Source organism: Monopterus albus, unplaced genomic scaffold (assembly GCF_001952655.1).
Source record: "Monopterus albus unplaced genomic scaffold, M_albus_1.0 scaffold15.1, whole genome shotgun sequence".
In the NCBI taxonomy this organism is placed as follows: Eukaryota; Metazoa; Chordata; class Actinopteri; order Synbranchiformes; family Synbranchidae; genus Monopterus; species Monopterus albus.
Window position 1 is genome coordinate 1,054,363 of NW_018127895.1, and position 16,323 is coordinate 1,070,685.

The 16,323-nt window shown below is 40.8% G+C and overlaps 2 protein-coding genes and 1 long non-coding RNA gene across 3 annotated transcripts in view; all 3 read right to left on the reverse strand.

The window, feature by feature from the left end:
• Positions 1-9,089, reverse strand: part of tbc1d9 (TBC1 domain family, member 9 (with GRAM domain)) — a 26,891-nt gene extending 17,802 nt beyond the window's left edge. The window contains exons 1-4 of the mRNA XM_020591767.1: positions 8,318-9,089; positions 3,670-3,780; positions 1,770-1,888; positions 535-763 (exon numbers count right to left, since the gene is read on the reverse strand). Of these exons, the coding sequence (XP_020447423.1) occupies positions 535-763; positions 1,770-1,888; positions 3,670-3,780; positions 8,318-8,438 (580 nt within the window). The 5' untranslated portion in view covers positions 8,439-9,089. The remainder of the gene's footprint in view (positions 1-534; positions 764-1,769; positions 1,889-3,669; positions 3,781-8,317) is intronic.
• Positions 9,090-9,874: 785 nt separating this feature from the next.
• Positions 9,875-14,804, reverse strand: LOC109955486 (aminoacyl tRNA synthase complex-interacting multifunctional protein 1-like). The gene is made up of 4 exons (XM_020591684.1): positions 14,362-14,804; positions 13,313-13,521; positions 12,229-12,397; positions 9,875-11,317 (listed from the first exon to the last, which is right to left on the reverse strand). The coding sequence occupies exons 1-4, from the start codon at positions 14,732-14,734 to the stop codon at positions 11,151-11,153; spliced, it is 918 nt and encodes a 305-aa protein (XP_020447340.1). The 5' UTR covers positions 14,735-14,804; the 3' UTR covers positions 9,875-11,150.
• A 987-nt stretch (positions 14,805-15,791) lies between these two features.
• On the reverse strand, positions 15,792-16,115 carry LOC109955569 (uncharacterized). Its single transcript, XR_002274280.1, has 2 exons — positions 15,957-16,115; positions 15,792-15,925 (listed from the first exon to the last, which is right to left on the reverse strand). It is a non-coding gene; the product is annotated as an uncharacterized LOC109955569 (long non-coding RNA).
• Between the last annotated feature and the right edge of the window lie 208 nt (positions 16,116-16,323).

Below are 16,323 nucleotides of genomic sequence, written 5' to 3' on the forward strand. Positions count from 1 at the left end.
TAGTATAATACTTGTGTGGTAGAAGTGAATCATTTACTGCTTGCAAACCAATGATGGTAAGATGATGTCATGGGGTAGGACTGGATAAGTCTGACTTCTTCCTACTCCATTCAAGCATGTACTAGGTATAAGCAAATTGATACTGGATTAGCATTTGTTGGATATGTGTAAAATTATGTGTGTTGATATATCAACTGTCTTTACATGCTTGAAAGAATAAATAAATCAAATCAAAGAAAGAAAAGCCATCAAGCAGAAATTTCTACAGGCCCCTAAACCAAGGATGACTGGACTTCAACTGTCAGAGGATCTGAGAGAATATGAGAAAGAAGTAAAAATACTAGGGGAAAAATAAAAAAAGAAAGAAATCAACAATATATACTGTAAGCACTATAAGAACTAACCCATTTTATATACCACTGAAAGATAACTTTTCTTATTGTCATGAAAATATCAATAAAAATAAACATGAGAATAGGCAGTTGTTCAAGACACAAACATCTGTCCTGACAATATGAAAGGTCTATATCAAACCTTCTTTTCCCAGTAAGTAGGAGTAGAAGCAGAGGTGGTTGATGCTGAGGTAGAGCCATCCCTGCCGAGGCACCTTTCCCTTCCAGTAGCTGCAGGAGTAATAGTTGACCAGCTTCTCCTCCTCAGGCATCCCGAACAGCTTACGAAACTTGGCGCTGGCCTCCTTGAACTTGTCTGTGTCATCGTCCTCTTTGACATCATGGTTCTTATTGTACTCTGCAATAATACCCTGAAGCAAAATGTTGTGATGTGCCGAGGTAATAAACTGGGATGTGAAAAAGTAGGGATTGTAAAGTAAGAAGCAATGGTAGTTTATTAGTGTTTGTTTTGTTTTAGTAAACACACGTGAAATTCCACAGTTATACATAATAGGCATGGGCTTTTTTTTTTTTTCCAGGAGAACTGTTTCACATGTGGGCTCTGTGGTTGAAAGATTTTTGTGTGGGGGTGTTTCCAATATATATACCACAGTTCCTCTACCCAGAAACCAGCGTTGGCCATTTGTGGTCCCCGAAAACTTCAACATACAAGCTGCTACATTCTGCACACTACTCAAACCAGAGAGTTTCATAAAATCTCAAATTTTGACAAGACTATTAATGTATGCAACGTTAGAATGTCTGTTTTTCCTTTTCCCTTCCTTAATACTATGTATGGGATGCAAACTGCTGCTGTATGTGACAGCTCATATCTCTGAGAATGACTGGTGCCAATTTCTATTTTGAAAGCTTCATAAAAATATTAGAATCAATTCCACACCGTTATTAAATATGTATTTTTAGTGTTCTGTTCAAATTTCATACAGAAACCTTTTTGTCTTCTGGCTTCTATGGCTGTGATTTATGTATTATATTGTAGAGATTTTCTGTGATGTAGTAAATTCAATACATTTTAGATTTTTTTTTTTATTGCCATGCATGTTAGCACTGATACGATTAACCCAGTCCAAGAGGTGACTGACGTAATCAAACAGATCGCAAACAGTTGTTTACATCTTTTTATTCTACTTTTTCTGCTCTGTGGTGTTTACCTATTAATACCTGACACAGGTATCTGTTTGACTGAAGTGCGCTTGTTAAATTACAGCTTTCAGTACAGTGGGAAGGCAGGTCAAAGTTCTTCAGTTTGTTTTTTTAACTTATTTGGATGTGCACACTTTACACTGTGACCAGCAAATAAAAATGTTCTAATAATAACCCCATCCAAAATGAACATTAAACTAAAGTTCTGTTTACCTGGACTTTTCCTTTGACAAAGGTTGTTATGTCATTCTCGTTCTCAAAGATGGAGAGAGTCTGCAGGAGGTTATGTTCCAGCCACTCCCAGTGCTCTGTGATTTCTTTACGGGATGTTCCTGCAGAGGAGGGAGAAGGAAAAGTCAGAGCACTCAGGCAGCGAGTTCACAGGAGGAGCATCATGGTTTAATGTTTCAGAAATAATGATCCAGCTACTGTGCCATAATGCCATGTGAACTGGCTTGGAATGAAAAAGAAATACTTAAAACAACAACTCTGTTTTTTAAAAAAGAAATATGAAATATTTGAAGATCACACCCAAAGTATAGACAAGAGAATAAAGCTGAAACAATTAGTCAAATGATTAATACAGAAAATTGATCAGCAACCATTTTGATTTATTGTGTCATTTCTTAAGCAAAACGAGTCAAAGATCCCCCTTTTCCATCTTCTCTAATGTGAATATTTATTTGGATTCATGTTATTCATGCTATGATAGGAAATAAATATCTTTGGGTTTTAGACCGTCAGAGAAAACAAGCATGTTTCGCTCTGTAGCAGGTACAACAGCCAACGATGGTAAAAGCAACAGTGCAGGTCAATAATATTTAGCTTACTTACAATTTTCTTACTGTGATCAGAAAGATAAAAACTGAGAAACAGCCATAATGGTTGCCAGCGTGGGCCATTATCCCTCAACGCTGCTGCAAAAAGCAGAGAGTGCATACTCACTGCATTACACTCCAGACGGCTCCACTCCCCTGCTATCTCTGGGCTGAGGAATTAAGAACTGGGAGGGGTGTGGAAGACGGAGGAAAAGAGAGGAGCCAATGCCATTTAAAAGCCAGGCTAGTCTTTAAAAAAAGGCCTCGATTTCAGAAAGGGAAAACACAAATACTACTCTTTTTTATATAAATATTTAACTTACATACATGGCTACACATGCTACATTCAATTTGATCCTTCCACCTGATCAAGCATAATCCTGATTGATGCCTCTGCAAAAGATGTGATAGTATCCTACTACTACTACCACCTGTCCCTGTGTACGTGTACAGGAGTTCACATCATTGTTGTAGCACAGAAGAGACTGAAGCAAAACAAAGTCAAAAGTAATAACAACCAGTCTTCCAATTACGGCTTTTTAGATCGTTTCATATCTGCATATCTGAACTGCTGCTCTGTTTTCAGACTAACACAGAAATGCCTCCTTAGCTATTTTTTAACTGAGCTGAAATAATTTTTGATTAACTGAGTAGTCAATCAATAAGGGAAACTTAAACAGATTTTCTTTATTTCCGACAACAGCAAACAGAATCCCTCTGAGTTTTGGACTATTAGTCAAACACAGAAGCAGTTTTACCAAGTCAGTTCCACTATTTTCTGATTCACTAATGATGAAAATAATTGTAGTTGAGCCCTAGTGGGGAGTATCAAGGCTTTTCCTAATATATAGCTGGGACAATTTCATATTTAATAGCATAGTGCCGCAATGATGCAGCAAAAAGGGCGCTGCTTCTAATCAATCTGGAGCTGGAGCTGATTAATTACATGATTTACTGCTGCAGACGGTCTATGAAGCGCTCTTACCCACAGAACCTTGAGCTGACAAGTGAAGGCTGGGGTACGGAGGAAAAAGCACACGGTCTTATTGTGAACGCCAAATGATGACATGAACTTATAATGCAACTCAATCAGTATTAGCTGAAAAACTTCAGCGGGATCTAGAATAACCCATACATGCATCCCTAAAATGAACAGGAAAAACAAATAATAAATCACCTGAAGTGGTGCAAATCAACCAACTAAATTCACAAACTAGACTGGAAGTTAGTGGGCTGCTTTGCTGTAAATGACTGTATTCCCTCAGTTTTTACAGCGGGAGCCAAAGGGCACCTACCATGAGCAATGATCCAGTAAACTAAAGAGTCGGGCGTCTGGTAGAGGATCCTATATGGAGCCATTCGAGCGCTGGAGTCCAGGACAACATCTAAGGTTCCCACCAGCAAACCTGAAAGAACCCAGAAAACTGTTATTAAAGTGCTAAATGAACGCACAAGTAAACTTAGGACTTCAGAGCTTTCTTTCTGATCACTTCTTTTCACAGAGGCTAAATAAAAGATCTCTTAGTGCGTTGGACTAAAGCAATAACTTATGAAGTAGGTCAACCCATAAATTCGTTCAGCTGTGAACACGTACCAACAACCAAAAATGAGACACGACTAACGAATTTAGTAAACACTTTCAGATCATTTTGTTATGCTTAAGCAAAGGGGAAACCCATGAGGTATTGTGGTTTAAGACCTGAGTTTATGAAAAACATCCTGCAGCTTAGAATGTCAATGCCCTACATTACATGCATTTGTTTATTTGTTAGAGTAGTGAACTGCATTATACTGTACAGTATGTGACTCTGGGTTAGATTATTATGATTTAGCTGTATTTGTGGATGTGATAACCAAACATCATTTTGGTATCTGAAGCTAAGAAATACACACAGACAGAACCACCAGCATGAAACTGACAGAGAAAGTGGAGAAAAAGATGCTAATGTAAGGAGATAATGGACGGTTTAACCGATGCCAGTGTTTCTCAGTGCAGTACTTTCCTCAGCAACTATATAATACCAACATATTTATTTAGCAATATGCCAATTTTGAAGCCATTTCTGAAGCAGCTGTGCAGCTTTTTTGTTAGCTGTGAATGTTCTCCCCTGATCCAGAGTAGCTACAACTACCATGAGAGGTTATTTTTGCTGTGCAGCTCATCAGGGCAAACACTATGAGTCAACACAGAAAGAGGATGAGGGGGAGGGAGACGAAACAAGAGAGGGAAGCTGTTTTACGTTGAGAGGAAAACAAGTTGGAGGAAAGCACATTTGTGTGACTTACACTCTGACCTTCCAGCATTTTAAGGTTACACTCCTCTGCTTTAATTGCCCGTCTTTCTCGTTCCCGTGTACATGCCTGCTTATAATTAGCTTTTTGTCCCAATGAAAGCAATAAAACAACTAACACGGCAGTAAATAGCTGCAGGACCTGAAAGATGTCTCTGAAATGGACATACAGTTAGATGGTGATTGCTACAGCAAATGTTACTGATCGCCTTCATGACATTTCGGAACAATGTCATGAGCACTACTATGCATACACAAATGAAATATTCACTGACATTTGTATAGCTTCGGTATATTCCCAGGGCTGATGAGGTCAATACAAATGCCATCAGCTGGAGCTGATTTGAGTCTTAATCACATTAAAACTAATGTCATAATGCAGCCTCACAATTCAGAAACAATCAACTACTGTGTGAAGACAACAACCTCTTTATCAAAAGCAATCATGGCTGAAAAACACAACAGTTGCCCGCATGTTGACCTCAAGAGGATTTAATTAAGAGTTCCCTCTCAAAACACCAAAGTGATAAGGCAAATTTAAGTATCTATTGCTATTTCTTAAAGTCTGGTAGTACAAATTCACAAAAAGCAGAACATTTATACTTTATTTGTGCTGCATGAAATGACCGACTTGTGACCTGAGGTTTAACGCAGGAAACTCGGGGGCTGCACACAAGAAAGGAGACCACGTGCTGGTGTAAGACCACTGAAGGTGTAAGATCACTCGTCATCCACAATGTCTCTCGTCTTTACAGACTAACGCTGGAGTGAGGGTGACGCTTGCTTTTTAACAGGCCGATCTGAACATCACATGCCTCTGCAGCACTGATTCATCAAACTAAACTCCATGTGAGTGCTTCTGCTTTTACGGTAATAATTTACTTCCACACGCTGAACGCGCGGGTGCACAACCTAAAAAACAAAAACACACAGCTGTACTTCCTCGATGGCTGGAAAGCTCTTCAAAGTGAGCAATCTTCTCAAAAGAGCAAGCTATAAAATCATGCGCCACTCTGCTCAGAAAAAGGATGCAATCAGAGCTCCCTACCATTACAGCAAAACAAATCACCTTCTCTGAAACATTAGTGTTTTTCACTCCGTCAAAGAGCAGGAAACCAAACCAACAGCATGAGGAACGAGCTACTTGTTCTCTTGTTTACATCCTCTTTATCCCAAAAATCTCCCTCAGACCTATAACAGAAACCTGAGACAAGCCTGGATCATCGTCAAACAAATTTAAAGTGTCTCTCTCTAAATGTGTTTCTGCAGTATGTGACAAAATACTGTACCTTAATCATAATATACAGTGAGGCTAGAAGTGACAATTAAAATCTGGTAGCTTAGGTTAGTGCTTCATGCAAATGACATTAAACACAGCACTGAGCAGGCACTTCCTGTTTTGCCAACCAGAATTTATAGCACTGTTAGGTTAATCATTATTTCCATGCTGTGTTTAAACCACTGGTTCACTGCTCATGAATAAATTTCTGTCCTGTCTGTGCTCAAACTGAACACAGCAGCAGCAGCTACTGTATGTATAGTATATGTACTGTATAGAATGTGTAGTGTATACATTTATCATAATGATAATGAGCGTGGTGCTCCAAACATGACACATTTATCCAAAATTCAACACAGCAATGATGTCAACTTCACATTCTCTATATTACCCTGCAGGTTTTAAGAGCTTTAAGGAAAACTACAGCAGGACACTCTTTGAAGGTTCCAGAGATAACTGATATATGTATAAAATGCCTTGTTCGACTCGATATGTTCGCATGTTTCTGGAGATAGTTGATGGACACCCAACCTCCTGTTCAGATGTCTAAGGAGCCGTGCATCAAATCATTCCCTTATCCACCTAGTTCCTGGTTTCTCTAGGAAAACACTGCATATACTCTGAACCCGTCTGTCTCTGCTCAATGTGGCCGGAGCTCAAGTCTTGTTAAGTGGAATATGCAGATGTACGCCTAAAGCTTTGTTCCGGTGCAGCTCATTGCTTCTCCCTGGAATCACTGCTGGAGGACGGTGCCAGTGCTGACTGGCACACAGTACAAGTCAGCAAGCTCAGCATTTACATAACAATGACATCATGCCCTAGCACCACTTAGCACACTTCGTGTTGCCACAGCAAGAACACACCAGAGACTGAGAGCGCGAAGCCTAATATTAAATTATTCATATCAAAGAGGGTTAAATGACCAATGTTGTACAGTATTAAAAATCTAACCAGTGTATTGCGTTCAAGTTGTATGTCATGTCTGAACACTGCCAAAGATTTAATGTTTGTCATGCCTTTATTAGTCAGCTAAGGTTGGGAAATACAATAACACATACTGTGAGATGATAAAAGCTGGTCTATGTGATGTTTACTGTGGAAGCTAACCTTTTAAAATCTCTAGGCGCATTAGGAAAACACTGCTTTATGGCAATATTGGGTAAAAGATTGACATTGGTGTAATTGTCAGGTATTTAGTTCACCACATTAATGAGAAAACAGATATTCACACCTTGCTGTTCTGTCCATAAACCAATTCTACTATTGTGTAAAAGAAATATTTGGTTCCTCTCTTGTGGCTTTCATACAGGGTCACACGATAAACCGAAGGAGTGACCAAACACTAATAAAGAAACATGATACTTTGTTTGGAATTTTTTCTTTTCTTGTGAAATACATCAGTTTTATCTCATTAGGACTCAAAAGCAAGACAGGGAAAGAAATCACTCATCACAGATATTGTGATGTGCTTTGGGCTGAAATTAAATTAGGAAATGTGGGGACATCTAATATTTCACCATAATATTACTGTACAAAATAGAAAGGGGAAGGGGGGGGGGGGTGTGTAGATAATATAATGTATAAAACTTCTCACATACATTTTTCAGAGACGTTCAACTGCATCTCATCTCTTAAACTTGATGAAGTGCTGCACTTTGAAGTAAACTGTGACAAACTGAACTGGGAATGAACCAAAATTCACAGCTCTGGGGGAAACAGAACAGCAGGGCTGTTAAATTGGGAACCTTGGCCAGTCAAGTCCCTAACCTGTCCTCGTTCTCCTCTTCTTGCTGCTCCTTGACCCATTTCTGATGGAATAAGCAAAGGAGGAGGAGGAGGAGGAGGGTTTGAAGCAAAAGAGGAATGATTCAGCATGAACAGGCAAACAGACCATGTCTCTGGTTAGTGGTGAGACAGATTCACTGTTGAGGCTGCACAGCTCAAACAAGCTGCTATTGTCTGTATTGTTGTAATAACTGGACCCTAATTTTCCCTTGCAGAATAAACCAAGTCACTGTTTTCATCAGTATATAAAAAGCAGAATCCAGCCTAATTTTTGGAGGAATTACAAGATGAGACAAAAGATATCTGCTGCTCTTTGGCCCTTAGGTTAATATCTTCACACTTGGTCAAAGGTTGAACCTTTACCAAGAGTGTGAATGAGTCAATCAGTAGAGTAAACACAGCTCATCTTACTAACATACATATTGAGGTGAAAGGCCACATGTGACAGCTGACTGATTGGCCATGTGATCCCGCTCATTTCATCACGCTTCACTTGACGTCTCATCATTATGACCATTACTTTATCAACACACACACTTGTATTTGTTGGTCGTTCGTTATTCATTAGAGTATAAAGATGTGACTCACCCGCCAGTCCTCCGCCACCGTCCCCATGGCCCTTCCGTTTCTGTAGGATGAAGTATGGATTTGCTCTCTCCGTGATCCACAACGCACCCGCCAGCAGCACATCTTCGGGACTGACCCACATAATTCACCTTTTTTTTTTTAAGGGACCATTGAAAACAGAGGACTGATGATGGCGACCATCAACCTAGTCCAGCCGGGATGTGGTTGCGTTCAGAAAGGATGACTGAATTACTAAAACACTGATATGGTCCTGATAATCCCCTGATCGATTCTCGACCCTTACAGTACCGTCTACTATCGCACGTCCGAGCGAAGGTAAGACTCGCATGCAGGTGTTGTTATAATTAAACCTGCCAGCAAAGAAGGGTTGGGGACGGCCTGTAGCACGGACGTCCAACGCCAAATTTCGTGCACACAAACCTCCTCTTGCAGAAGCAGCCTCTTGTATGCAGCACAGGCCTTTAAATAAATGAATTTCTTTGCGGTTTCGCTGGCCACCTGGCCAGGTTTGCTGCCGCGCTGGGATCAGTCTTTGTCGTCCATGCTCCCCTGGCGGGTGCGATCCGCTCCGTGTCGACGTTTGCCTTGTTTTGCAGAGGAAACCGCGCTGTAGCCGGTCAGAATGACCAACCAGCAGTGTAAATGACCTCAGAGCTGCGACGTCCGTCCGTGTATTGAGGCACACAGACGACAACTCCACTGTGAGCCCGACAATAACACCGCAGTCCTCTCCTCCCCCCTCTTCAGCTGGAGCGCAGCGCCGCTCCACGCTAAATAACGTGAGCGCGTCACGGGACACGTCAGCGAGCAGGCGTTTGGAAACTAATTAATTAGAACGAACAATCTCTGGCGACCCACATCTTTTAACATGACTGTTATTTTTTGTGTTAGGCTTTTTTTTCTCAACTGTTGAGCAGTAGTCTGCCTCCATTTCAACTTCTATTGTCAGTTTACTAGTTGTGGACTACTGTCTATAAACTAACCCCAGTACATCTCTGCTATGCTAGAACAAATACATTTGCTTTATGTAAATTACTTTGTGCCAATTGAACTCAAATGTGTAGAAAACACTCCTAAACCCCACAGACTTACTGGCAGGTGACTCATTGCAAACTTGTTCAGGCCCAGATACCTTTCTTAGAAGAGTATCTAAGATTCTGAAGTTTTTAAATGATAATACCAAAAAATTAGGTGGAAATAAATACATATATGTGGAATGACTACTAAATATCACGGAAACATTGAGGTTATGACACATGTGAAAAAGAGTTTTGCTGAGTTTCCTGCTCATTGTGATCTCTCAAAAACAGGATGGGGGAAGCAGCACTTTATTCATGTTGACTCAATACAACTGAAACATGGCTTCAGCAGGTTGTTTACAAACTTTCCCCTGTGGTAAACCACACAGAGTCAACAGGTTGCACATTGACAGGTCTGACTTGCGCATGTGGAGACAAAATTGAGTGAAGAACCTTTACTGTAACCTCCACTGTCTCCAGCATGGTTTACCCTATGGGTCTGTAGGCTGACATGACACCAATATCCACACTCATGACCTTTTGATATTCAAGTGGTTTTATTAATGTCAACACAACATAATATGAAATGGAAAACATCTTGGTCTGCCATTGTAGTGCTTCTGTACGCATTTTCTTAAACTACAGTTTATTTAAACTACTCTGAAGCAAAACAGTTCTGTTCAGTGGAATACATAATGACCAATAGGACAACATGATCAAGGCTGTGTATAGCCACTACACAGCCACAGTAACGTTTCCTCCCTTTAATGAGAAATGTGAACCTAGATTTTCATCAGGTGTGTAGGAGAGAGGTTTCTGCCACGGTTATGAAAGGTATTCACCGTAAACAAAAATGGTGATACCACTCCCTTTCAGCTTTCTCGTTGTGTCAAACATTTAACAACACAAAGTCTCTGACAATCTGTTCCACTTCTTAGTTCCTGAATCACAACCCTCTTTGCGTGCAGTCTTTCAGTTCTTCCTTTAACATAAAGAAGAACTGTGTTATGGACTTGTCTTTCACTCTCATCCCAAGGGGAAAAAACAAAGAGGATTTCTTTTAAACAAGAAATGTACAGTATCAATCACTGAGAACCGCTAGCTTTCTATTTCTTGGGAATCCTGGGAAACTACCATTAAACAATACCATGATCATTGAAGAGAACATTGCCTGGCTGTCAAGTAGGATACATATTTGTAATAACTATGTATGCTGACACACAAACATGTCGCCAGCATCTGATTATAGAAGAAACAGAAAACTGCCACAGCAGGTCAATCAACTGACCTTGGATCAAGTCCTTATCTAATTTCATTCATTAAAAGAAAAGTAAAACTATTACTTTGAGTCTTCCCTTTCCCATGGAACGTCCGCATTGTTGTGGATGAACCCGTGTTCACTGTAGCATCATGGGAAACTCACACAAAAGGGTTTTTTGACCATGCTGGATATGACTGTGTATGTCTCATTACATGTCATGTCTCACCTCACCAAAACACTGCACACACTGTACACTGTCATCGCTCCTGCAGCGCCCTCCTTTGACTAAACAGAAAACTACAGATTTTCATGATAAAAACTGTAAAAGAAATGTTCAAGTTTCTCCAACAGAGGGCGGCATATTCTGCACTATCAAGTTCCCTGGCTTTTACTTAAAGCAGGACATTCAAACATAACATTAAAGTGATTGTTACACATATCCTTCTAAAACCATAGGGAATAATATGTCGCTACATCTTCCACTCTTCTGGAAAGTTTTCCTGCAGTAGTTTGGCTGCAGAGATTTGTGATGAACTACTTCAAGCAGCTCAGTTTATTTGATTTCACTGTTGCTCATGGTTTGGGCTTTGCACACTCCCTTGCCAGGGACTTCAAAAGCAGCCCCCTTGTATGCTGCAACACACTGGCTATCTGTGCGTAGGTCTGGCTGAATCTGCTCCCACACTTTCTTTTTGGGGTTCAACTCTTTGTCTGGCTCACCTGCAATGAAGAAGTCAGTTTAGTACATTAGAAGAAACTCCTGTGTGCTCTCACACCATCACACATGCAGGATGATTGATTTCAGACTGATGTCATGTCCTTGCACAACATACTAAATGGGAAGTAACATGCTGCTGTTACAGTTTCCAGTCCTCTGGAAAACACTTTCCCAAAGACTATGGAAACTAGCTGCAGTGACTTATTCCCATTCAGAACACCAAAAAAATCAGTGATGAGTCCTGCTCACAGTGCATCTAAATTTAACAACCACAATTTCCTCATGGACCCAGCTTTGTGCATGGGGGGAATGCCATAAACTTGGAAGGACACAACTGTCTAAAATAGCATATATTATAGTACCAAGCGTTCATGTGGAATTAAAGGTGCTGTAAACTGTGCAATTATGACAACCTCACAGGTGTCACACAGAGGGAGATGGGTCTAAAACTGTAGACCCACCAGGGCAGTGCAATACAATTCTGAGGCATATTAGATTGCATGATGGACACCCACGACTGTGGCTCACAAAGTAGAGCAGTCCTTCCCCAACCGGAAAGCAATGTAGAATGCCAATGTTGAAAAAGAGAATACATTTTTTAATCAGTGGCGTTAAACTAGCACACCAGTGTATGCTGCATCATTTCCTGCTGTATTCTGATTGGTCAGTCTGTGGGTTGTAGCAGCTGCCAGTTTGTGGGATTTTGGTCCTACATTTCTCACAGTGTCAGAATTTTGATGCAGGTTGTCTTTGCTCTAAACTGGCCATTGGTGAAAGTGACTTCCTTTTCTTTAAGACACTTCTTGCAGTAGGGTCAACTTAATGACCACCACTGACAAGTCGCTCAGTGACGAGTGGATCTGTATCTCATGTCTGTTCGGTTGATGATAACAATTAACCTAATGATTAGTACCTGGGAATCCCTGGAAAGTAACCCTGTCCCCTGGTACTGCTCCAATTGGGGCATCAAGGATTTCGACCTTGTCTGGCGAGCTGGCACACATGACCATAGCCTGGGAAAGCACTCCCCTAATCTTGACTGGCTTCAGGTTACATAGCAGGACTACCATACGATTCTGCATCTAAACAAGGGACAGACATTTTAAATACATGTTTACAGCTCTCGTTTCATAAACCATAGATTCTCCAGCCTGGATATCTGTGCAAACCCACCAAAATTTAGAAGACCGGAAACCATTTCTGCCAAAATCTGAGAACGTTTCATCTCAAGGCAGAGACTGTATATGAGGAAGTTTTACAATCCCAACATCTTTATTAATGCCACTAAAGGCTACTGATTTGGAGCAGTTAGACAACACACTAACATACAACAGAAGAATAAAATTACATACAGTACAAAATAATGCACAAAAACATCCAAGGATCAGAAAAAACTTTGTAACTGCTTTTATATAAACTGTTTGACTAAGGTAACACTGTGCACACTGTATACACTTGGCTTAACAGTGCAATACTTTTTGCGACTACCCTCTCAGAATAATATTTTTAGGGTATAAAACAGAAATGAATTTCCCCAAATATTTCACTCTTGCTTGCTTGACAAAAGTAGAGAAGTGGCAAAAAGATTATTTTATATTGACTGGCTCTAGTAAACGTCAAGGTTCTGTGGAGACCACTTGCGTAGTTCCATGATAAACTTGGAAACAATTTCTTCAGCCACAGTTTGTACAGGGGGACAATGTCATGTTGAAACAATAAAAGGCCTTCCTAAGACTGGGGCTGTGGAGCTAATAACATTTTACTGCCTAATACGTAGACAGAAAACCTAAATGGTACAACAGATACACTGGAACGTGTTGTGAATTCAGTTTTGAATGGATGCAAATGCCATTTCTATCCATCACTATACACTTAATAACCTGTGACAACAAAGTGAAACCATGGTCATAAATTGTATATGGATGTATAAAATCATAAAATAATGCATAAAGTATTTAAACCCACTACTTAAGTTATATAATAGTAAAACACTGTACCTGATCCACAGGTATGTGCTTAGCCAGTTTGCTGACCACTCTCCTGGGCAACGCCTCTCCCACATCAACCTGCTCCATGTACAGATCATCTGTGTCTGGAAGCTGCTGAGCTGTGATTATACATCCGACACGCAGGTCCAGACGAGACACATCCACCTTGGCATCCCCTGGGCTGAGGGCTGCCCGCTTCGTTTCTACAGCTTTCCCTCCTGGAATTGAAGAAAGACAAATGCTTGTGAGGCTGGTGGGTATGTCAATTACTTTTAAGGTATTTGGGCCTGAAACTAATGACTGAACAAAGTCATATTTACAAAGGTTATTTCAACTAAGCCTAAGAGAAACGTGACTAGAGACATTTTGGTGATGTGTCTAGAAAAAATGTCATGGGATTAATTAATTAAGCATGAATGTCTGTAGAAAATATCAAGGCAATATCTCCAGTTGCTGTTGAGATATTCCAATTTGGACAAAAGAGGTGAAATACTTTAGTGGCCTGCAGAGAGTCCTGACCTCAACTCCATCCAACACATATGAACTAGAATATAAACTGTGATCCAACTCTTATCACTCAAAATCTATGTTGGACCTCTAGAATGTTGGCTGGTTTCTGGGCGTCTGGGGAAACACTGGGGGCCAGTAAGGGGCCCAGCAACAAATGTTTGCCCTGATAATTTCTTTACTACAAAATCAGTTGGAAAGCAGTTTATATTGCCCCAGGCAAGAACAAAGGTCAGTTCAATAGACTGTCTGAATGAAAACGGCTACATAGAAGAATTATGAGAAGAAAGAACATTTTTAGCGTTAAGATACTACTGAAAATATTATCTAGGCCTACTACAAAGACATTTAAGGTAAAACAGAATTTTCTTTTTGGGTTTTCGGTGATATGTATTGCATGTATATTTGTGTGTCTATAAAGTTAAGTGTAAGATTTCTATAACAGAGAAAACTGGTGTCACATGCAGCCTGTGTATGGTATATTTGTAAAAGAACCACATGAAGAACAGCTACTGTGGGGTGTAACTAAACCGACGAGCACCTGAACGCACCTTTAGTCTTGCTGTATGTGGACACTCGGCCACGGAAGCCCATCTCGTGGAGCTCCCGGCGGATAGTCCTGGAGCTAACAGTGGCTCCAGAGGCGGTCTGAAACTCGGTGGTGAGAGCTTCTACCGAGGGCAAACACTTCTCCAACGCTACCCTCTCCAGCACTTGGCGGTGCTCCTCTTTGAGCTTGTGTGGTCGGCCGCTCCGGGGAAGAGCCGTCGTTATTCCTTTACGTTTCCACTTCAAAATCACAGCGCTCACCGTGGAACGAGGCAGGTTTAATATGGCGGAAATTTCACGCACTGACACTTTACATTGGTGACATCCAACAATTCTGCCACGCATAAAGTCACTGAGCTCCTCACCACGACCCATTCTCCCAAAAGACGACAGACAGCTGTAGAAAGCAGGCTTTTTTTTCCCTTCTTCTTCTTCTTCCTCTTCCCCCTCGTCCTCGTCCTCCTCCTCTTCTTCTTCAATTGGCGAATTCCATCCCGATTACGCAATACCGCCACCTACTGTTGGGTTACTATATTCTGTTATTCTAAAAACCAGTCCTATGTTATGCTGTTCATTACAAACTACAGTTTCGAGTTTCCAGTGTTGTTTGACAGAACTGTCTTGAGGCCCATGCATTTGTTCCCCTTCTTCTCCTTAATACACGTATTTCATTTGCATATATTGGGCAGTCCAAGCAAATGTTCTGCAGTTTCTGTATGATTGCAGGCATCACGCATTTCATCCAGGTGTTTTCCAATGAGAAGTAGCGAGGAGTTAATGTATCCCAATCTTAGTCTACTGATCAGAGACCATTTTCGTCCGTTTACCACGTTACCCATTCTTCTGCTAGTTCCTGCTAAATTTGATACAAATGTCTTCCCTTACATTTCTGGTCCCATAGCTTCTACCCATCCATCCATCCATCCATCCATTTTCTATACCGCTTAGTCCCAAACGGGAGGCTGGAGCCAAACCCAACTGCCATTGGGTGAGAGGCGGGGTCCACCCTGGACAGATCACCAGTATGTCACAGGGCTGACAAGTAGACAAACAACCACACACACACGCTCACTCCTAGGGACAATTTTGAGTCGCCAATCGACTGCGCACACAAGATCGTCTATGCTATTATGTTATGCGCAAATAATATTAATGTGTAGATCTAAAAACACCCTCTTAGGACTTTAGGAGTTTTCTTCTTCTTATGATAATGGCGATGTTTTTATGCGGTTTATTAGCAGCTTCCTCGTAACATTGCGCCAACAACATAACATGAGTATAACATCAAAGTCTCTAGTAACATCCTCTCTGCCTCATAAATAAATTATAAAAAAAATTCACGTGGAAAAATAAATAAATGACAAGAACCAGCAATTCCACAATTCTTTCTCTATTATCTGAATATACCTACACAACATTTTTATTTTTTTTATATTAAACACTCCATGAATGTTATTTTTCAACAGCTAAATAAATAAAGTTGCCAGTTTGAACCGTCAGATAAGGCTCCTGCATGTTTGTGTGCCCGATAAGACTCACAAGTTCTCCTCCTCCCCTCTCCCTCACCTCCCTCTGTTGGCGACCACAGCCCCAACACTCTCTGACTCTGGTCGCTATGGTAACATTTAAACATGCCTTCAAAATAAGATACAGATACACCACAAAAACGAATATAAAGTGCATGAAAATTTTAACTCCCCATAACGCTAAATCAATGGGAGCCCTGAGCGTTTCTCTGCAACGAGACGGTCCCATCTGGGGGTAATAGGAGACAATGACACCCGAAGTGTGTTGCTTATGTTCAGTCTACTCCGTTGTTTTGTTTTGGTTGCTGTCACTGCAGAAAAACCCGCTTCACACAGATAGGATGTCGGAAATGGCAACAGGGTTTTCAGTGCTGTGGTGGCGATCTCAGGGTATTCTGTCATGACTTTAATCCAGAACACCGGCAGAGTTGTTGTCTC

Excerpts from the sequence above, each read along its gene's own strand:
- LOC109955486 (XM_020591684.1), bottom strand. The coding sequence starts at position 14,734 with ATGGGTCGTGGTGAGGAGCTCAGTGACTTTATGCGTGGCAGAATTGTT. Across the intron at positions 12,398-13,312 it reads AGCACATACCTGTGGATCAG|ATGCAGAATCGTATGGTAGT; the intron begins GTACAGTGTTTT and ends TCCCTTGTTTAG. Across the intron at positions 11,318-12,228 it reads TACTTTCCAGGGATTCCCAG|GTGAGCCAGACAAAGAGTTG; the intron begins GTACTAATCATT and ends TCTTCATTGCAG.